Source organism: Anas acuta, chromosome 7 (genome assembly GCF_963932015.1).
Source record: "Anas acuta chromosome 7, bAnaAcu1.1, whole genome shotgun sequence".
In the NCBI taxonomy this organism is placed as follows: Eukaryota; Metazoa; Chordata; class Aves; order Anseriformes; family Anatidae; genus Anas; species Anas acuta.
Window position 1 is genome coordinate 33,385,157 of NC_088985.1, and position 23,054 is coordinate 33,408,210.

Here is a 23,054-nt window from a genome sequence, read left to right on the forward strand (position 1 = left end):
AAGGAAGCGCAGCTTCCTATTGTTTTTGATGAACATTTAACAGATGTAAAAAATAATTAAGTGCAATAGCATTTTACTTTTTTAATGTTTTTGGAGTTGCAAATTACAATGTCACAAGACAATCCACTGGCTTGAGACAAGTGTCTTTAAATAAATATTCATATAAAATCATTGTAAAAACGTTGAGGAAACCTGAAGTCATTTTCTGAGACAGAAGCTGTGCTAATTCTGCAGCAATCAACAAGGGAAAAAAAGAGGAAAAACCACTGAAAGAGAGCAGTGTATACCTGGCAGAACTGTCAACCATGCAGTGTGAAAGGATATCCCAATAGAATTACCCGCCAAGCATGTATACTCCCCAGCATCCTCAAAAGTTACATTCCGTATATAGAGAACCTCAATTTCTTTGTCCGTGGTGTTAACACCGGCAGCCTAGAAAAAAAAAAGAGGGAAGCAAGAGAAAAAGCTAGACATTGAGAGAATTCTTGTGGACAGGGAGATGAAGCCACAGGGCTTTGCACTTTGGAAAGGCAGAGGTGGAGAGATGCAAAGCTCCTTCCCCATCCACAGTCCCTCATCCAAAAGGCGTTTACCAACAGGTCCCAGCTCACCTCAGAAAGTCATCAACACCCTTCACCAGACCTAAACTCACCACCTAGACATGCATGCAATCAAATGACATGGAAAAATTAACCCACAAAGGTTTTTTTTATTCTTTTTCAATAAAAGAGTTGAAAGAAAAACAGAGAGAAAACACAGTAGGACAGAACGTGGTATCCTTCACATGTAGTTGCCTGTTTCAGAGGAATAAAAATACATTCTGAAAGGATAAAAGAAGGTAAATTCTGCTCCAAAGGCCACCACTTAACAAATGTCTCCAGCAATCTGTGGTACTTGCATCATCCACTGCACTAAAATGCTGTACATTTTGCAGTGTTGCCAGATCTCAGAGTTCAATCTGAAATCCAGTAATATTTGATGGTTTGCTTAGGACCACAGTGGACAGAGTCACGTAGGAAGGTATCTATGCTCGTGTTCAGAGAGGATCAGTTGTGGCTCTCAGATGTAGAGAGAAACTGGATCCCAATGGTGCAAGAACGAGGGAGGAGAAATATATATTTTTCTAAATCTTAGAGAAAGAGAGAGAGAGACAGGAAAAAAATAGACTTTCTTTCTGCTCTTATTCTGGACTTGCTAGATCTCTGTCGTGACAGGTCATTACATGGCTAACCAGTGAGTGTATCAGTGTTTATCCAAACTTTCACAAATAGATTGAATCCAAAATCCAGAGGCTTTTAAACCTGGGACTTTCCAGCTGTCCCAGGATGTGCACAGCAGGGCATCAGTGCCAATGACTCTCTTATGGAGACTTAGGGAAATTATTTTAAAAAGAGATGCTGTTGGGTTATGTCTCTGTTCCATTGCAAAACATCACTTTGAAGTATGTGATGAGAGAATGAGCAAATTTTTACTAAATCATTTTCAAGTAAATTTAGTTGTGAGTCGTAGACACATCATTGCCAATCTGTATTGTTCGCGAAGGATTATAACCCAGGCAATAATGGGCAAATACAACTGGGAAACACTCCCAGCCCTGCAGCATTGCAGGTGATGTAGGAGGCCATACGTGACTCAACTGACCTGGCCTATGCTTCAGTGGCTACTTACGTGAATGTTTCATATATATACATATATATACACACACATACACACGTATGTGTGTAAAATAGGTAAATACACCAATTAGACTGTAATTATATTTCCAACAAGTACCCTGTATGTGAATTGCAGAAGTATGCAGAATTAAGAACAAAACTGAACATAAATGTGTACACACAGAGAAAGCAGACACAAGACAGAATGAAAATCAGCATCAGAAACCACAGCTTGTGGTGCACACAGAATATTGTGGGAATTTTTCCATGGCTGCTGGTTTAATACCAGTTGCATCACCAAAGGAGGATTACAAATATACCACAAGGCCAAGGAGTTATCCTACAAGCTGCCTGCAGTTTCCCAAATCACCAGTTTTTCCAGCTTCTACATCCAGCTTTCTTTAAAAAACATTGTTACCTTGTATACTCGGCAGAACAGAGAGCCAGGCAGACTGGTTGGCCTCCCCTATATAATTGGAGACCTTACAAATATATTCTCCAGCGTCCGCCTCTGTCACATTGTACAGTGTCAGCACTTCAGCATTGGAACTATTTATCCCCGAATGCTAGAATAGACCAATAACACAGGAGAACAATGTAACTGCTGCCCAAAAAGGACACAAATCTGTCTACGGTCCCACCACCAACACATCATATGAACACGCCTTCCACTTCACGCAAGCATCAGGGTCAAAACGTTGAGGGTTTGGGTTTTGCTTGTTTTCTGCTTAGTTTTTTTGTTTGTTTGTTTTGCTTTTAAATCCAAAGCCACACCAACCAGCTCAGAAAACTCCACAGTGCAGAACAACCCGGTGCCACTGATATGCCACACATCACACTGGGGAAAAACAGACATCTTTGAAGGCTCAGCATGCGGAAAACCCAACCCTCCAACAAACGTTTGGCAGCAGGTGTCATGTAACTACACAGTCTTTGAAATAAATAGGCTGAGGGAACATGAAAGGAATGGAGCACATACTCCCAGTATGTTATGGATGCACTCTAACAATATATAAACGTCAATAAAGATCCTTAAGAGGGTTTTTGTTATTATTTTTTCTCAATAAGTCATTCCTGGAATGTTTAGATACAGGACTTCAAGGAAGTTTAAAAAAAATGTGTCTATAAGCTGCATAATTAGCATTTAGACTACCAAACGTTTATCTAACTTATTTTGTTTCTGACAAACACATCCACTTTCAAAAGAGGTTCAGATCTCAGAACTCTTGGATTCACATCAACGAAATACAATGCTTTATAGAAGTTGTCACCACCGCTAGCATCTGCAATGCCTCACCTTTAAAACCTGGAGATACGGCAGTCCATCTGGTCCGTATTTACTGCCATTCTTCTCTACATGCTTTATCCACTGGATATGAGGTTGAGCATCACTGTAGACTTTGCAGACAAACTCGACGTCACCTCCGACTACCGCAGAGGCGTTTGCAGGAAGGCCAGCTTGGAGGATAGGCCTGTGCGGTGATCGCTCTGCTCGGATGGGGAGGGCGAGTGAGAGGGAGCAAGGGAGAGAAAGAGAGAGAAATAAAGATGCATAAATAAGCAGAGCTGCCAAGAAAACTGTAAGTGAACTCGAGCCAAAAAGCCCTGTAAGCCTGTTGGCTGACTCCTCCGAAATAACACTGCAGCCAAAACGTATAACAAAAACTGCAGTTCAAAGGAGATGACTTGAGCACTACACTTGTAATATAAAGAATAGCTATTTGGGGGGAGGGGAAAAACCTTGCCTAAAAGGTTTACGCATTTTTCATAGTCCAATCAAGCAAGAAATAAGTAAAATGCCTTCTTTTCTTTTTCAAGAGTTACTGTAATAAGTACCTCAGAGTTTTGAAACACTAACTGGACTAAACCTCCACAAGTTAGGAAGGAGGATTAATATATATATATATATATATATATATATATATATTATTTTTTTTTAATGAATCAACAAGGTATTGAAATAAAAAGGAATTTCTCAAAACTAGCAGAAGCCTCAGCACTGGAAGGCACCATGGAGGACACATACCAGATAGCTCAGTTTCTCAAAGCACTGATCCATACAACAATGTCAGTAAAGCATGAGCAAAGCATGGATGGGAGGGAGCCCATGATCAGCTATGATGATGAGGCAGCTTTCCACCACCCTCACCAAGCTTGAAAGCTGCTCAGATCTCCTGGGTGGTAAGCAGGGCACCAGCCCAGCTCCCAGTTCTCCAGGGCCACCAGCAGCCTTTTTTCTGGACAAGGCAAGTGGGCAACGCAGAAGAACTTTTCATTTGACCATCACATAAGGAAAAGCCCTCCAAATGACAGAACTAATTACCAAATCTTTTTATTATCCAGTGAGCAGTATGGACAACACCACTGGCCCCCCAAAAAAACCTTCAGAAAGATGTGGCTTTTCATCATCTAAGTGGGAACTCCCTCTTCATGAAAACTGAACTCTGCCTTTTCCTTTTACAAGAATAAAAAGTTAATAATGACCTATGTACACAATCAACCTATGAATCTAAAGCGAAAAGCCCACTGCTCATCATCGCCTGAGCTTCTCTCCTGCTCCAGGAATTCTTTCGAAGATCAGGAAAAAAAGAGAGTGAATCTAAATATTTATTTTTAGAGGCTGTACACTGGAAAAGCTTTGACGTTAAGAGCCAAATCAACTGAATTTCAAATCAAGCACTCCTTAAACATACTAGTTTCCAATAAACTGTTTCACAAGCAAACATTGCGAGTGTAATAGCAAATAATGATGCCCTTGGAACAATGGGATCTTTCATACAGTCCAATATATTTGGCATGCGGCAAACATCTACTGGGAATTTATTCACCGAGGCTACGCTGGCAGCATACTACAAAGCAGCAGTCTTATTTTACTTGTGGCAAAAGTGCATTTGTATTGCATTTATTAAATTATTCCATGGCTGTGCATGTCATTTTCAAAAGATCTAGGAATGGTTTAACCTTTTTTTTTTAATTTGTAAATTACAGTAGAACATATAAATTACTATTTTACAGTTCTGGAGAAAACTTTTTAAAGTTTCTCACCTTATGCTAAATAAGCTCTAATTTCACCTCCCTCGCTCCTTCATTTGGGTACAAAAACAGCAAGCAAAATCTCTCTTTAATAGAAACCTTACACCATCTTCCAAAACTTATTACAGCTGCCTTCAGTATAAAATGAAACCTTAGAGAATGTTATTTAAAATGTTTTTTAGAAGTCAGTAGGCCTCATGTTTCATTTCTCCACATCAGGGTTTGATTTCCTTTGTGACCTTACTTGCTGCCCTTAAACAAACCAGAGAATGAGGCCCGAAACATCTTGGAAAAGTTCCTACTATGCCAGCATCAACACACGAAATGTGTTTAGTTTATCCCGATAGCCATCAATGATTTAATCTTTTATTGATGACTGTCAAACGTTTCCTCTACCAAAAAAAGAAAAGGTCAAGCAAAGAAGTAGAAGGAAAGTTCTTGCATTCTTGTCCCAGATTCCTTAAAGTCTAAAGAGAGTGGGTGCATATACAGGTAAAACACTTGTGAAATTTCTTCTGAGGGTAAGATTTTTTTTTAAAAAAAGTTAAAAAACGAGCTTTAGTTACCCTCCAACATGTAGAGCATTGATTATTGATTGCTCAACTCCCCCACTTCAGCAGAAGGGAGTATTCCTGCATGCACACAAGCAAGCACAAAAGACCGTAACATCATGATGCAAACTCAGTGGGGTTTCATGACAAACCTGAAGTCCAAGGACCACAAGAAAGGCCATCAGCATCAGGGAAAATAATAAAATATGGACAAACTTCCACTAATTACAAATGACCAATGATAATTCTGTACAGAACCATTTCATGGCAAGTCATTTCAGAACGTTATCCTGTCTTCGCTATTTCTCAGCAAACCATACACATTTAAGGACTCTCTTTAAGTATAGGTACTGTCACAAACCATATCCATAAATCTCACATCACTATTTCACATTTAAAATACAACCCTTACATTTGTAAGCAGCTATCACCACTCAAACAACTGGCTACACTAATATTGGATGGAAGCAGCGTGGTGTTTTTTTTTTTTTATTACATACTAACCAAAGAGTTAAAGTTGCCTAAAAATATCTTAAAAGCCGGATACACTGATTTTATCACTTGCCTTAAATAATACAATGATCATAATTAGGATCATCATGAAACTACAGTGACTACATACGTCTCTAGTCATTTCACTCAAATAATTTTTTGATATGAAACGAGTTGACAACCAAGCTTGCAACTCTATCACTCTATTGATCTCAATATTCCCCTTCATTCATTGCTATTGAATTGAATCTGAACCTCAAGAAATAAATCTTTGCTATCTGACTCAAAATTTACCATTCTACTTTCACTGCTAACACAACACATTTCAAAAATAAGTCAACAGCATAAGCTATAACATGGAAAATTGCCCCATGGATTAGCTGTTTTCAAGCATAATGAACACTACATCACAAAGACCATAAAAAGTAGTAGATAATAATTTTACTACCATAAATATTAGTTACTTAGTGAACTACAAACAGATTACAAGATTTTTCATAGATAAGCTCTGCTTGCTTAAACAGTCTTTTCTGGTTCAACTGAAATGTTATGGATGTTTAAAAATGAAGTATATTTTCTGTATATTGACCTGAAAGTGAACCAAACTAATAATTATGCATACATCTCAACACATTATATTTCATTTTTGTTAGCATTCTTCCCAAAGAGTAACTTTTTAAGACTTTTAGACAAAAAGCATGCTTGATTCTGGATCCCACTTTAACAAGCAGACACCAGTTTGCTTTCTCCAGTTTGCAGTTTGACTAAAAAAAGGACAGCTCCATTTGAGGAGCCAATTATCTACAAAAGGCAGAGTGGAACTGATTGTTCATGGGAGGAATATCATATTCAAGGCTACAAATATCTAACTAAATTTTACACCACCATAAAAGTATCCAGGACTTGAGCATTTCTGCTCAGAATTGCTTTGCTAATTCTGCTTGCTTATCTATAGGCAAACAGACTTGCTATCGGAAAAGATGACTGACAAAGAGAACTGCTCAATGACTCAGAAGAAACTGCTGTTTAGGCTGTTAATGGCAAAACTTCAGAATACCTTCCTCCAGGAAAGGAAGCTACAAAGAATCCAAGAAAGCTGGAAAATACCAAGTTTCTTAGAAACGCTCACAATGGAGGGAGCTGCACAGGAATCTCCAAGCCCTGTAGGACACGTGGAGATGGCTGGGAGGTCATCCTGCCACCAATGGTGGAAGAAGAGGATGGAAGAGCTACCCTTGAAGTGACTCCTGGAGCCCACACACTTCCCAAGGAGGTCCTGAAAATGTTTAAAGCTCCATCTCTAAAGCCCCAAGACAGGTGTTTCCTACAGAAGCTCCTCATCTTTGATGGTTGGTTTCATCTTCCCCAATTGTTTTGCTGACCAACTGCAGCCAACACAGAGGGAAATCAAGGAGGTGAGAGACAGGAATGGCACGATGCAGACGCATGAGATGAAGATGCCAGGGGAGGGGAGACAGTGAAAGAGCCAAAAGAATTTCACAGCCAACAGCAAACGGAAGGCCAGATCCCACCACCCCAGTCCTAGGGCAGAGGGGTACAGGGATGGAAACACAGAGGGAAGAGAGGCTGCCTGTCGAGCGTGCCAGCTGAAGGAAGATGTAGGACAGGACTTGTGGCTGCCAGAGGCTGAAGGGGAGCGTATTGTGACTGAAAAATTGCCACTGCCGCTACTGGAGTGCGCTGGCAGGGAGAGGAGACAATAACCCCGGAAGGGGTGAACTCCGGGTCCTATCCAGAGGCCAAGTCTCCTTAGCAACCTGGCTGTGCCAAGGGCTGAGAAGAGCTCTGGTAATTGTCTATCCAAGCCTCCCTGTCACCCCAGGACAGACAGTTCAGGACCTTTCATGGGAGCTAAAAGCCAGAACCAAAGCCCATTGAAGTCAGGGGAATAACTCACATGGAATTCAATGGGCTTTGGATAAGGCAATTGATTCATTTCAAAAAAATGAAAACTACTCTTATTTTCTCCTTTTGAATGTGCCTGTTTCCTCTCCTTGCAAATGTGTGATTCAAGTGCAAGCTAAGGAAATAAAAGCTGAATAGCAAATGCAAGAGTTCTGGGGACAATGGAGAGACCCTCCATTAAAATGGGAAAATAAAAGAAAAAGTAATCCGATTCTTTTCCACAATTTTTCATTGGACAGACACATTCTCCAGAGCCTTTAATATCAATTTTGAAATGTTACTGAAAGCTAAGGAGTCACGACAGCTGACATTGTCAGAGCTCCCTCCAAGGATGCCTCCAAGTGTGGCATCACCGACCACTGTGGCATCAGTAACCACTGTGGATCAAGAGCCTTTGGTAGAGGTTCTGCATATCCAGCCATCATGCAGCATCTATTGCTTTAGAAAATGTCAATTATCCTTTAAATGATGGGTGTCAAAAATCATCCTATAGTCTTTTATGCTAGACTGCAATCACATGCACTTGCCATGGCTTTGGCTTCCCAAACTCACAGGACTGACTCTTCAGCCTTTTCATCGCAGGCTTTTCTACCATACATTTGGACTGAAATATTTCTCCCATGTATCATCCTCACCCTGTAGGCAGATGTCTCCCAGTGCTCCCACTGTACCTAACATGGGAGGCACCAGAAGGCAGCCTTCAGCCACAGTTTGAGGGAACAATTCTCTCTACCTGCACAAGTCATTCCTCCCTATGCTCATTCAATTTTTGGCATCCCTGGTGAGACTGTACACATGCAAACTGTTATTGCTGGCTCTGATGATTTTTTTTGGAGGTGTGGATACCTACCATCAGGTGAGGGCATATAGTAAAGCCACTGGGCTGAGCACAGTAACACCTGTCTATGATCACTACCAATCTGAGTTAAATAGCAACCATTAAAAAAGATAAATTCTTATGAATCCCTCACCATTCAGTGAGCAAAGACCACTCATGTTTCTGTCCTCTTCTGCCTGACAGATGAGGAACTGGTTTGGAAGGAGAGGCATGAGCGTCACTGTCCTTCAGGAAAGACCCCACCTACACAAGCTGCTAATCCGGCCTCAGTTCACCAACACTTGGAGCCTGGATTAACTATTGCTCTCTGAATTACAGAGCTCCTTTGAGGAGAGTTCCAGGAGCAGCCAAGGCCTGAGGAACTGCAAAACAAGTTTCCCTATAAATCCAGCATTATCCAAGTTCATGTGAAGGACCTGCCTTGAAACGACACTTGCTTCCCATACCTCTAGGTGGAGTGGCATAGGAGGGGTCTAACCAAACAGATGTCAGAGTCCCCACAGGAATTTCCTCCTTCAGGGTAGTTTTCTACACACAGGCCAAGCCAAACCTTCACTTCCCTTCTCCAGCAATAAGCAATTGCTTATGGGGGCCTGTGCTCTATGAAGGGCTGGAAGGAAAACACTGCTACCTCCACTATTTGCTCAGCGGTGCGGAGGAGTAAGGTTGGGCGCTGGCTGCTCTTGCAGAAGATCAGAAACAACCGAGCAGGTGTAGGCAAAATGCCTCTACTAATGAATGTCATACACGGCGTATATGTGAGCCAGGAGCTGAGTAGCTTCTACCAGATGCACGTCAGTTTGGTTTCCCTTCTGCATAATATGAAGCGCGGCGTGTTGTTTATAGCCAATTCAGAAGTGCTGCTGAACTGTCATGTTCCATTTATATGAACATACATACACACCCCTCAAATCACCACCCTGGCGGTAATTTATACACACCAAGGTATCATCCACAGTGTGTCAGGGACAATGCTCTCTTCACAAGCTCTCTGCAAAACCAGAAGATGCTTTAAGGCTACAAGGAGTAACAGATCACTGTCATTAAACGCTAAGAGATAAAGACCATCCCTGGCAAGAGCACTTGACAAAGAGCAGGAGCCCTTCAGACAGACGAGCAGAACAGCCTGTGGATCAGACCAGCATTACCAGTGCTGATGAAATCATGCCTTACAAATTTTGGCATCTTTCACCAATAGGTACTAGCCAACAAGCATTCGTGCTATCCAGCATTCCTGTGCAGCAGGAGTCTCCCTGTGTAGCTTTTCCTATCAGGCCAACGCTACTCGAAGAAGCAGCCGCAGAGCCAAGAGCTCCAAGGGGTGTCACTGCAGCTGGAGCTCCTGGCCCTCACACGTCAACCCAGCTAGGCCCAGAGCAGCACAGGGACCTGGCCATGGGGCTAGTGATGGGACTAACCCCCTCAACCACTTTCTATTCTCCCTCTCTGCTCTAATTTAGGTGCCTTTATATAAAGTTCTTTCCACAACTGTGTCACACACTTCGTCAATGCTAATTACAGGGCCCAAACGTCCATCAGGGACCAGAATCAGAAATCAGCCTGAAGTAAGATACCTAGGGATCAGGCCCCGTATATTCCCTGCTGTCACTGAACAATATTTTCTCATTAAATTAAGCATTTTAGCACTCATTATTAAACAACTTGCATCTTAAATGCTAACATTTTGTCACAGGCACCACAAGCAGGCATCTTCCTACCATTAGCAAAGCATTTACCATCCCATCCAACCTCCTGTGCTACCTAAACCCTCCTTCTAACCAAGAGCAGTCGAGTAGAAGGCAGTGCCTTTTTAAATCTTTGCAGAAACAAATCATGTATTTTCAAACTCTTTGTCCTTGGCTTTACCACCTTCACCTCCAACTGGAAGTAATGGCAGTGTTTTTCCAGCAGGCAAAGCTCCCGCTGATGTTCTCCCATCTGTCTCTTTGGATAGCTCTACAGCATAGCTTTCACTTGCTGTCCTATGTGCATTTTAGCTAAAATTCATCTCTGCATAACACCTTTACAGCATCGGTTCATCTGCACACCTTTTCTCATATGGCAGCAAGCCGGGAGGAAAAAAAAAAAGCTGCAGCAAGATTGATTTGGCTCAGCACAAAGCTTGATGTCAGTGGAAACAGTAGAAAAATCACAATCAGAACTAGCTAAAAACTATTCTTTCAGCTCACACATATATGGGGGGGTTAAATGAGACAGAGGAATCCCCAGCAAGATGAGGGCTAAGGCAGACGACATGAACGATCTTGTTGTAAAATATGAAACCATCAACAGGGCTTTACAGGGCTTTACTGACAAGGGCCAGTTTGTCCTTGTCAGGCTGACACAACATGAGTTTCACCAATACTGTGGGACAAAAAAAGTCACAGCAGAAAATTGTACAGTGCTAATCCTGGGGCTCCCTTGCAATACCCCTCACATAGCACATGCATAAGCAAAAGCTTCATGCGTGTCTGAACAAAGAGGGGAGAGTCCTCACTTTGGTGTGAGAAAAGCATGGGAAATGGAACAACGAGGAGCTGAAATTTTCATTGAAATTCTTTCCAATGTGCCCTAAAAGAGACTACAAGAGAAAATGAAAAGCTACTTGTAACTTTCTCACAGACAAGTGGTAAAATTTTATTGCTCTGGCCATTTCCAGAGATTGCATTAATTTTTATGTGTGGAGATATCCTTTGTACTGTACACAGCTCCCAGCACTCAGAAGGTCCACCACAACCACAGAGACAATGCTGGGGTTCAGCATGGCTGCTCTGGGCTCCCCAGCAGGCTCTGCCAAAGGTTTACCATATGCCTGGCAAATAGCATCTCTTCTACAGGGACGATGCCCTCTCCCAGCTGCAGTGGGTTTAACTCATCAGTGCACCCACTGATGCCATAAAGCATGCAGCAGGAGTGACTTTTGCTGCTGTTATTGTGACTTGACTGCATATTTTTTCATCCTCCAAATTTCCTTTCCTGCAAGCAGTTCTGCCTTTAAAGTAAAAACGAAAAAGATTATGTAAACCTTCCAAAACTTTTTTTTTTTTCCCTGCAGCACACTCACTATATTGAGGTACAGAGGTTTGAAATTATCACAAGGACATCACAAGGGATTTTACCATCACATGGACGAATGTCCCACCACAAGCAGAATCACACTTGTTTCTGCTACACAGAATCCGCAGCCTCTTCTGAGCATTAGACCAGATGCTGACATGCTCCTTTTCTGTTCTCAGGAAGACCAGATTATATATTATGTGCCATTACATTTCCAGCAATTCAGGCACATCCAGGCAAAGTTTTCAAGACAGAATATGCAACAGCTTTAATGAAAAACACTTAGGCTGGGCATGCTTGAACACAAACTTTGCACTTCAAAACAAGATTTTTTTTCTTATTTTTTACAGGTTTTGATTTCTATTCTATGCCTGTTTTGTTCTGATTTGCAGCATACACTTCTTAATTGGCAATTTCTTACAAATACAAAATCAGCACAGATATTTATTCCCATCTGTCCATCTATCAGTTGTTTACAGTGAATTAATATACTTGTCAACTTTTAAATACAGAACACAAGAACAATTTGTGAACAAGTGTTTTGATCACCCAGTTTACAATGGTGATCAAAAATCCCTGAAAATGCATGCTTTAGACTTCCACAAGTATCTTGTAAAAATGGCAAAAAACAATTCTATTCCAACTACTATAAAGTTGTATTGAGTTCTTCATTCAGATCAAACTCTGATGGTATTAGTATTTTTTCTTCCATGAACACAAACAGTCAAATTTTTTTAACACATTCATGCAACCTTTTAAATAGCAACCTGAAAAAATAATCATAATATTTTATATTTACAGAGCAGTTTAATATTCAAAAGTGCTTAGCAAACTATGATTTTTAATGTGGCTTTTAAATTATATTTGCATTATATTTTACTTCATTTTTACGTTTAAATGCAGCTATTGCTGTTAAAGCTGCACCATGGGAGCACGAGTAACCCAAAGATGACCTAATGACTCAAAATCCAGAAAAGCTATAAAACCCAGCCACCTCTGGATTTCAAGTGGCACAGAAGCGAGAGGGGAGGACACCCGCGTGCAGGCTGTCAGGACAGCCTTTTCTGTAACAGCCACAGAATTCCACATTTCACTGATTTGTCCACCCTTTGGTACTCCCAGGTGTCTCACACTCTTATCTATCTCCCTCCAGTACCTTTCCTTCAAGGTCTTTTCTCTCCTGCACTGTAAAACTCTGGGAAGAGCCCCCGCACCTTGTCACTGTAGCATCTGCCCAGTCCCAGCCTCACTGCAGCCACACACAACCCTTGATAACTATCACTTCAATCAGTGCTATCTCTGTCTACTTCCACCACTACTACATCTCTTTTACCCCTAGTTTAATCCCCCAAACCCAGCCTTGGGGGTGAGTGTCCCTGGAAACACTTGCCCCCCAAGGGTGAGCATCCCAGTTAAAATTCATCTCACCAGTGGTGAGTGGCAGTGGGATTATCTGCAGGCACAGAGGTGGCTTTCAACACGTGCCAACTGCACGTTGAACAACACAAGTCTGCCTAGCATCTTCAGGCAGCCCCTGCGAATTCCTACTTGCATTTCTGCGAGTGTGATGCTGCATGAATTAGGAGGCATGATTAAAAATGATAATAGCAGGGCTGAAACAATATCCTGTTCATCATTCATCAAAAGGAAGAGAAATACCTGCCTTGGGGCTGCAATAAGACAGAAAGTGGGACAGGGAGACCAGTCCTCCCACAGCAGGCTCCGCAGGAAGCGCTCCAAACATGACAAATGCAGTGCTCACCCAGCAGATGAAGTAATGACACCAGTATTTGTCCATAAAATGTAATTTAGCCAGACTACTCCAATGAAATCAGAAGCTTTAGCGCTATAAAACTAGGGTTTGGGAGTATTTTTGCCTTATTAAGGAAGGCGGGTGGGGGGAGGCGCGAGCTTGCCTTTTCCCTCAGCTGAACCATCACACTGCGGCCTTTGTTTTCGGGAGCGAACCGCACAGCCTCCAGCACTGAACAATTTGCGTAATTTCGTCTCAGCTACACGCACCTTGCCAAAAGCCTAGTGCCAGGTGTAAAGTCCACACTCAGGCTTATCAGTACATGAAACAAAATCTTCTTCCCTCTCGGCCTAACCAAACACCTAAGGGCAAGCATCGGCGTGGATGCCTTCACGCTTGCAGCCCCTGTCTCGTCATGTCCTGGGCCGCAGGCACCTGGGTGAGGATGTCAAGCCGAAGCTTGTCTGTGCTAGGATCGTCAACAACTACAGCCCCATCTGCCAGAAACACAAGCTGAGGCTTGGTAGCAATACCTGCATTTAACTCCTGACAGGCACCAAGTGATGCAACGCACAGTGCAGGTATCTAGCTGGTGTCAGTGTCTTTTCCAGATGTAACCTGAATCCTAAAAACAATCTCTGGAAATTAATGTTCTGTGGTTAAGGCAAACTAATTCTGAATTTTGACAAAACAATGTCTTGGCAAAACCAAATGAATGAATTCAGGAATGACAAAGTGGAAACTTCTTTAAAAATAATATTTATATATATATGTATCCATATCATGGTCACAGCTAGAGATTCATAGGAAAACCCGAAAATAAAAACTGACTAGAAACAAATGCAAGCCAAGTTTATCTTATGCCTATACTAAAGGAAATATAAACAGTGAATAAGCGTCAAAATCAAAAAGAAGATTCCATTTTAATGAAATTCTGTTTGTTTAATAACATGCTGTAAAAAAGCATGAGTAAAATTCACCCTTAAGCCCACTAAACCTCCAAGAGTTCAGAACACAAGTGCTTTTCTGCACACCCACCAGGAAAACCACTCATATGCAGAATTTCTAGGGCACAAGCTTTAAGCTGAGAGTCATTTAAAATGCTTCCTGGGCTAGAATTTATCCTTACCATGTTTTTATAAGAAAATATGAACTACTGCATGGTACTATTCTACCTCTGGAGCTCATTCCTGAGTGACGTGAACCGAAGGCATGGCTATCAGGTGAAATAGAAACTCAATGTACAGCTAAACTGGTTACAAAAGGCCTTTATATATATGTATGTATGTATGTATGTATATTATATACATTGTATATCTTATATATTATCATGTATATTATATATATATATATATTATTTGTGACACGTTATGTTCGGTTTTATAGTAAACATTAGAGTCTCCTCACTCCACATTCTTGAGAGATGTGTCGTGCCATGGCAGCTGCGTGTAAGACCCAGTAAATGAGGTAATGTGCAGAACTCCATCTGAAACCAAACCAATCTTTTGTTTCCCTGGATGATGACATTAAATAGGACAGAAATGGCTACCTGCACCATGCGTGTTAAAGACTAACCTTTTTTGCTGTTAAAATATAAATTCAATTAGTTACTTCCATGCTCAAACAGAACTGCCGCTGCTGAAACAGTACTCTAGCGATAATTGCAATCCAAGAGTGATCTAATTATGTACAAGTCTCAGTGGCTACATTCCCACGTTGCTTCCTACAACTCGGATTCACTACAATACGACTCGTAAGTGCAAACCACATAGTTTTCAATCATTCTCCCTTAAGACTGTATGACTTTATATATGTTTAATGAGAACCGAGTTAGTCTATTAGCAAGCTTACTACAAAAATGTGAGCTTCTACCTGCCATTAAATGCACACACAAAAAAAGAAAAAGGCACTTGAGCTGCATGTAAAAACCAGCTGATGGGCTGAACTTTACAAAGGAAATAATTCTTTTAATTAAAGAGTTGGAGGAGGATCCAAATACTAGCTTTCTTTTTTGTTCTGCCACCAGCTTCCTGTGTGACCCAGGGCTAGAAATTTCAACGCTCCACAGCTGGTTTTTCATCTATAAAATGGACAGTGACGTTTCCTTCCCCCAGTCTCTGCATTTAGGTTGTAAGTAATTACTGTGCGCTGGCACAATGCCTTGGGCAACAAATATCTGATATTAATTGAAGCCTCTGGGTAGTACTCCAATGAATAGCTGGAGACCACTCCTCTCCCTTCCCAACAGCGTTTTGCACGGCCACAGTTCGCCACTGGTACCATCAGCACATCTGCAGAACCTGCAGCCTGTTCCAGTCCTTGCTTAGGGCAGGAGGGGCGAGGAGAAGGCAGACCATGCAGGTGTCCTGAACTTTTAAAGAATAACATCGTCCAGCACAGAATATCCTGTCCAACTTCTCTGGACTGTTCCCTGCTCACGCTGTCAATGCAGACAAGTATTTGGTGTTACACAGAGGAGCTGCTTTATTCGGCAGTATTTTCTACTCCCATTGTAAAAAATTCAGTATGACTCTTTTGCCAGGTTTGTAAATTTGAATGAGACCATCTGAGCAGAGCTGACTGTTTTAAGAGAGTTCTTGCAAGTAATTACAAGGTAAAAACGAGAATACTTCACACCTAACATTAGGGCTGAAAAACTTCTCAGCCCTGCTGGCTCCAGGCTTTTAACTGTCGAAAGAGTTCAAGGTTTGGAAAGTAATTGGCATCAAGTAATACTGGATATTCCTAACTAGCATTGTGTCACTATTTGGCACGATTTTTGCTGGGATACCTCCCAAATCTGTGACATAATCAGAGGGTTCTCTACATTACACCATATAGTCAGATGCTCGTGTTCATATAATACATTACCATGTTTAATACCATTTGCTATTACTTACACTTAATCAACTCTGGAATCAGTTAAACCATGTAGGAAAAGCAATTGCAGAGGCTTTCAACTGACAGTTTTCCACACACAACCTGGCCTAAAATTAACGACCTGGAGTTTGTAAGATGCGGTCTACATATGCAATAGCCTCTAAACAAACATCCATAACTCTGCACAACCCTATGGGAATGGAAAATTCATATGGAGAAAAAAAAATAAAAAATAAAATAAAAAGGCAGAAAATTAACTTCTGTAGAACTGTCTTAACTAGAAAAAAACAGTCAGAGTTTCCCCTTCTGGCCTGTTGTAATTTACTGCTTCAGCAATTTCTTGCCCAACCTCCACAATTATTGAAAGCTTTCAGCAAGAGAAATGGACAAGCTCTCTAGCATCAATGCCCCTTTCAGGTTAAAGTCCCTGTGCAGCATCTCTTGAGAGAATCTCAGTAAATTCAATGCATGGTATTAGTTATCTTAGGGTGCACAATCCCATGTGTGTGTTTTCAAAGTAAACTAACAATTACACCCTTTCACTCAAACTAAATGCAAAAAGGGAATAAAACGATGAAGCATGCTGAGCTCCAAAACACCAGCTGTGCTTTGCAAAAGTGACTTCTGGACATTTGCTTTCCCATCTCCTAGAGCCTAAGTACCAGAAAATGCTGAATATTCCCCCAGGGAAAATCAGGTCTCCCTTGGGTGCCATGAGTATGACAGTGGTACCCAGCACCCCAAGTCGCCAGTTGCTTTTGAAGAACTTGACCTCACTATTTACTTTTCTGCCTCTCTATAGGAAAGGAATAGACATTTAAATAAATGACATAATCCTTATTGCCATTCCATTCATTCATGCAGGTCGCTGTAATTTACTGCCAGGAAAAATAAACTCCTGCATAATATTCCTCAATGTAAGGCATTCAAAAGGCTCAAAGGGAGAGGAGGTGAGAGGGCTTCTGACAAATATTTGCTCAAGTGACTGCATCATTCACGAACACATTTGCTAGAAAGAAAAACTGGGTACAGAAATTTACAGTCACTGTGACTGGGACCTCAAAGGCAACAAGGAGAAGGATCAGGGGACAGAAGGAAAAGGGGATTTTTAACTATTTTTGTTCGAGCAAGGTAAAATCCCAATATTGCAAGAAACTTCATCTCATGCACCCTACTAAAAGCATCTTTTAGCAAAAAAAAAAGTTGAATCAATCTAGGATCCCCTAAAGGATTAAGCACATAGAAAAACAAATGAGCAAAAAACCTCCACAAATCCCTCAGCTAGCCACCCCCTTACATTCTTCCCCTGTAAGTCCAGCCAGGGTGAGCAGCTCCGCACCGCAGCGGGGCACACAGGGAGCTGTGTATTACCAGATCTGGCAGCCACTGCTGTACCATCAACAAATGGTACTGAACAAGTGTTCAAACCAGAACGGCTTTGTGAGTCACTCGGTTTGACCTCAACAACACACATGGCTCACCCTACTGAGGGATGACAAAATATTGCTAATGCTATAAAAATCCTCAGTCTGTTTTTGGTGTTATCTACCTAAAGAACAGGGATAGGAGGGTTGGGAGGTTCAGACCGTCTTTGAAGACTTCAGTGTACAGGTAGGGCTGCAGTCTGACAGCACCCCCATCACAAAATTCTCTCCCTCCTGCTCTGCTGCACGAATCCCCTTTAGATTTGGGGGTTTCTGGAGATTTAAGTGGTCCGGGACAAAGTAAGGTACTAGCAAAGAGCATCCAAAACAACATTTTAATTCATGTAAAGAAACAATCTACAGAATGCAAAATGAAAATTTTGTCACTGCTTTGTCCAAATGCACCCAAACTTACGATAAGATTAGCTCTAGAAAACAAGTTGGGTTTCCAATCACTAGACAAAAATCATTTACAATAATCAAATTTATTTTTGCTTTCAGTACTGATTGACCAAAGTTGTATTCCCAGAGACAGTGAAGATCAGATCACCCCACAAGCCTGGGGAGACCAAAGTCCATTCAGACACACTTCAGAAACTGCAGCTCAGATCCCCGAAATTACTACAGTCCTGTTATAATAGAAATTACTACTAGTCCTGTTATAATAGCCAAACTGATTACTGTGGATAGCAATCCCTGCAGATTCAATAAAACTACTCACACCCATCCAGGCTAATCAGCAAGACTAGGGGTGAATGGAATTAGCTCCTGAGATTTCAAGCCCTAATTTAGCTAAGCACTTTAATAAATGTGTAAGCCTTATTAAAGTCAACAGGATTTTGGTATTAAGTTAATATTACTAAGCATGTGCTTAGTAGCGCTGCTAAATCACAACACTGCTGGCTCCTAAGAACTCACACAGCTTTTTAGAATTTGTCCTCAGGTGAAACACGTCTTCCCAATTTTTGCTGTCTGTGTTTCGGGAACAGCCCATAGCCCACCTAACAGGCTGCATTCAGATCTGCTGCAAATGCCAAGTACCTTCTCTGCAACTCCAGATCTGCTTTGGCTTCCCCGAAGTCAGTATCTAGCTTTCCTAAGAGGATTATTTCAGCTGTAGTAATCAGCCATCTCAAGGATCACTTGACAGTTTTCACAACTGCAGTTATTAAAATTGGTGCCAATACAATCGTACCAGTAATAATTAAGTTGTAATACTAATAATTAAAATTGAATTAGTATTTACTATTTGTTCTTCATGGTAAGCCTTTAGGTGTATCACAGCAATGAGCAATTAACAAGAGCTTACTTGCACACACAGATGTTACAGCTTTGCCTAGGTATGGGCAGATTGGTCATACAGACACAACGAGACAAATGAATACATTAAGTTACACAGGAATTGGTATGCAATGGATTCCTACCTTCAGACTACCATCAAATCATCTTCAAAATTGACACAAAATGTATCAGCCTAGTCCTAAATGTTTTCATGAGAAATGCAGCCGTTAATTAAAAACACCCCCACGCATTTGACAGAAGGTTACTTACCGACAACGTCAAGGTGGTACGTGTGATTGATGGAGCCGTACTGGTTTTCCACGATGCATGTATAATTTCCTTTGTCGGACGGGACTACACTCTCCATGATGAGACTCCAGTGCTGGTTGCGGACCTGGTGGGGTTGCAGACAGAAATTGAGATCTTCCCTAGCACAGTGTCCCCATTTCACCCTCCAAAACAACTGTTTTCGCAAATAAATCCATCTTCTGTAGTCCAAGTTTAAAATTAGTCTCTGTGCTGCTCGTTTTACAGTTCCAGATATTTAAATGCTTTATTTATGTCTGATCAGGTACAGCACAAGTACAGCAGTTTTCATGTACCCCATTATAAACATATCTCCTCCCTAATTTGAGCACTTCAGACTTCAGTGCACATCCAGTCCTACCAGGCTTATGACGATGGCACCAATTAGCAGCAGTCGTCGTACCAGACTTACCTCTCAATCCACTCCAATGTGAATTCACACCCTCCAGATATTTCTCATCTGTCTCCAAACAATCATCCGGTAATATTAACTACCCACAAGCAATATGGGACGGATACGATCCCCTAACATCCCAGTCTGCTTTGTGCTCTAATAGCTCAATTACACAGCCCGCATTTTGGAGAAACCAATTGCAAAGAGGGGCAATGCCTGGGCTCCCTCCTAAAGAAACAGCGGGGCCACATCTCTTACTGCTATAGGGCTGAAAGAAATGAAGGAAGTGAAGGCCTCCCAAAAAAATGCTTGAAGGAAACCCTCACTGAAACAGAATATAAGGATATATGCTTATTTCATACAATCCTTCTCGGACACAATGTATTAAAGGTGCTGATTCCTTTCCCATTTGAACTCAAAAGGAGCGTTGGCAACGGTCTCGCAGAAAATAGGATCCGGCCCAATACTGGAAGGATATAGAGTCATCCAGTACACATATATATTCTCTGCATCATAAATTGGCTCCCAGAATGACCTCTTGCTGGCTATCCATTAATCCCTTGTTTCAGCATTACATTTTTGACAAAGTGCTCAAAAATCTTAACATCATGTAGCTGTAATGTACAGCTTTTAAACTGCGAAGTACATGTTTTAGCAAATGGAATAAAATACAATCTGGTACAGTAATTTTAATCATCCAAATGGAAAGTAGTAATTCAGTGCCGTATACCAGAAAAATTTATCGACCATACAGTGACACTTCCAGTAACTACATGTTCATGAAAGTTTATTACAACCACAGGTTTGAAAACCTGTTTCGTGCTCGCCTATTGTATAGGTCTTCCTCCAGCAGGAACAGGCTGCTAGGGCTGCATCCACACTGCCAGCAGCCCTCACACCTGCTGGAGTAAAAACACCTTCAGCCCAAAGCTGAGAAGAGCCCTCTCTAAGGGTCTCCTGCTAGCTAACGATTGCCCATGGGGGCTTTGAAAAACAAAGAAAACGTGGGTGAGCCCCCAGCAGTAGGTAGAGGGCATGGTTGGTGACCAAATGTCAAATAAATGTTTGACAACAGGACCCCAAAATCTCCAGCCCAAACTTAGAGTCCCTCTCCCCAGCTCCCCCTTTTGGTGGTATGCATAAGACACATTGGTGTTTTTTTTTTCCACGGCATCAAGGAGCTCAGAGAGAAGTTAATAAAGCTAGAGTTTATCAATACTGTTTTATTATCTCCTTTTTCTACTAAACGACACTCAAAGACAGCATTTGGTCACCAATAACTACTATCATAAAGCGCTGGCAAATAAGAAATACAACAGCTATATATATTGCATATTTTACTGTATGAGCTCTTTTGGCAAAGACTTGGTCAAAGTTACCTGAATTTCTAAAATTTGTAACTTGTAGCGGCAAAAATTCAGAATTAGAGCATTTTTTAACATATCTGATTGCAAAACAGGAGAAACTGAATACGGATCCAGAAAAGCTACATTTTTGTTGCACTTTAAGTCATCAACTGACAGGAAAACACAAGAAATTGTGTGGCATTCAATAAGAAAACATAACTTACAGCCACAAGTGGATACACTGGATGGCAACATTAAAAACTATTTGTGTAATTTCCCTTCTCGCAACTGCAACGAGAAAGAGATAATATCTTTATAATAAAACAACAGCTTAGGCCTCTTTAGTTTTGAGCTAAACAACTGCTGCGAAGGCCCAAAGCATTTATGACACATCGTCACACAACTGGATTTATGTCACGAGTCTGGATTCAACTAGATTCAGCTCGCTGGCTTGCTGCTTTCTGGTTACAACTGCAGAGCCCAGCTGAAGGCGCCTTTGCTTCCCCTGCTGACAGCTCCCAGGCTGAGCCCCTCGGTCCAAGATCCTGCCACGTCCCTGCAGCCACCCCGTAGGTGACACCGTGACCACGCAGGCTGTGTTAATGGGGCCTTGTAAGCAGCCCTAACCACCTAGCCCCAGCAAGGGCTCTCTTCGGTGCCGTTACTGAAAAGCATCACCAAAACCACGCCAGGTCACGTAAAAGCTCGTTTCAAAGCAGTGCTTCAACAGCATCCAGACCCTGCTTTCTGCATCTGGATGAGCTGCAGCAAGGATGGTCTTTTTGGGAAAAGCAAACCAAAAGAGCCCCGTGCCTGATGTTGCAGAGGTTAGAGGTACCTGAAAGGTGCTCTCTTAGGGAAGGCAGGTTAAAGCCTGGTGATTTCCCTGGGTAATAGCAGCTGGGCCCATTTTAAAAAGATGACATGAGCTAGTCCGGAAGGCAGAACATACTGGGGAGTTTGTGTGAACCAATCCACTAGAAAGGGGAGGAAAAAAAAAAAAAAGAAAAGAAAAAGAAAAAAAAAGACAACACACACATGAGAACAGCACCAAATCACTGAAAGTGGGAGCATCCTCACCAGGCAGATGGACTCCGGGAAAGGACAAGTGCCCACAGCCAGGGATTTGTCAGTTTTAGAAAACTTCAGTTCTCCAACCTGACTAAGCCAGTTATTATCCAGTTATTTCTGCTATTTCGTTTCCTGAAGCCCTGCTATTAAGTTTGTTCAAAACCCTTGAGAATACCCACACAGCCCATCACATCGCCTTCAGAGTATCCCTTCCAATTTGTCATGGCCTTTTCTTTAAATAGGGCAAAATTCGGGGAACAACTGCATTCCAAGTATCGTGAATCATAGCTTGACCCTCCAAACGCTTCGTTGCCATAGCGTAATAACTGTTTTTGCACTGTCTTTTAAAAAAAAAAATACCATGGTATTTGCAATACCATTTTCATGTTGCGTCCGTGCTTCACAATACTTAACCCCACTCCCCAAGAGGGCACTTTCTCCACGAAAGCGTTAGGATAGTAAATATAATCTCAGCATGGGTTTTGCTTGATCAGGCGTTGACACTGCTAGCATATTACTGAGATGCTTTTTGGGGCAATTTCCTGCACAAATCTTTTTTTAACCAAACTTTCCAGACAATCTCTCCAAACAATTTAATTTTTAAACTAAATCATCAATATCAAATCTACACAACTGTATCCTTTACACATAGCTTGGTAGTGAGCAAATCCAAACTAGAAACAAAATGTAAAAGGGTGAGGAAAATCTCATAGAAATACTTGGCTTTTGGAGTATCATATAAAAAAATGTGGAAAGTTCTGCTTAATTTCAAAAATACAAAACATCCCTAGTAACCGTATATATGATGAAAAGTTGTCATTTAGCAAAAAATGTAATAATAATAATGGTACAAATGGATCAATTTTAAATGAATTTAAAAAAAAATCAACACAATGTCAGAAATCAAAATCTGATACCCCACAAAAATCAGCACAGTTCAGGTAAGCTGGCACAGCTCAGGCAAAGAGTACATGTGCAGAACATCCACACAAAAGCCCCAGGTTTCTGCAGTTCCTACAGAGTCACCTTTCTTCCCTTTTCTCTGTA

General features: G+C 41.4%; 1 protein-coding gene across 13 annotated transcripts in view; it reads right to left on the reverse strand.

Moving 5' to 3' along the window:
• The window catches only part of FGFR2 (fibroblast growth factor receptor 2), an 85,356-nt gene that overhangs the window by 32,141 nt on the left and 30,161 nt on the right, over window positions 1-23,054 (reverse strand). For 7 of the 13 annotated variants that reach the window (XM_068689016.1, XM_068689025.1, XM_068689023.1 and 4 more), the window contains 3 exons: window positions 19,161-19,284; window positions 2,953-3,143; window positions 2,074-2,221 (listed from right to left, as the gene is read on the reverse strand). In XM_068689016.1, the coding sequence (XP_068545117.1) occupies window positions 2,074-2,221; window positions 2,953-3,143; window positions 19,161-19,284 (463 nt within the window). Of the gene's footprint in view, window positions 1-287; window positions 433-2,073; window positions 2,222-2,952; window positions 3,144-19,160; window positions 19,285-23,054 lie in introns of all 13 variants that reach the window. The other 6 variants (XM_068689019.1, XM_068689026.1, XM_068689024.1 and 3 more) reach the window with 2 other exon arrangements.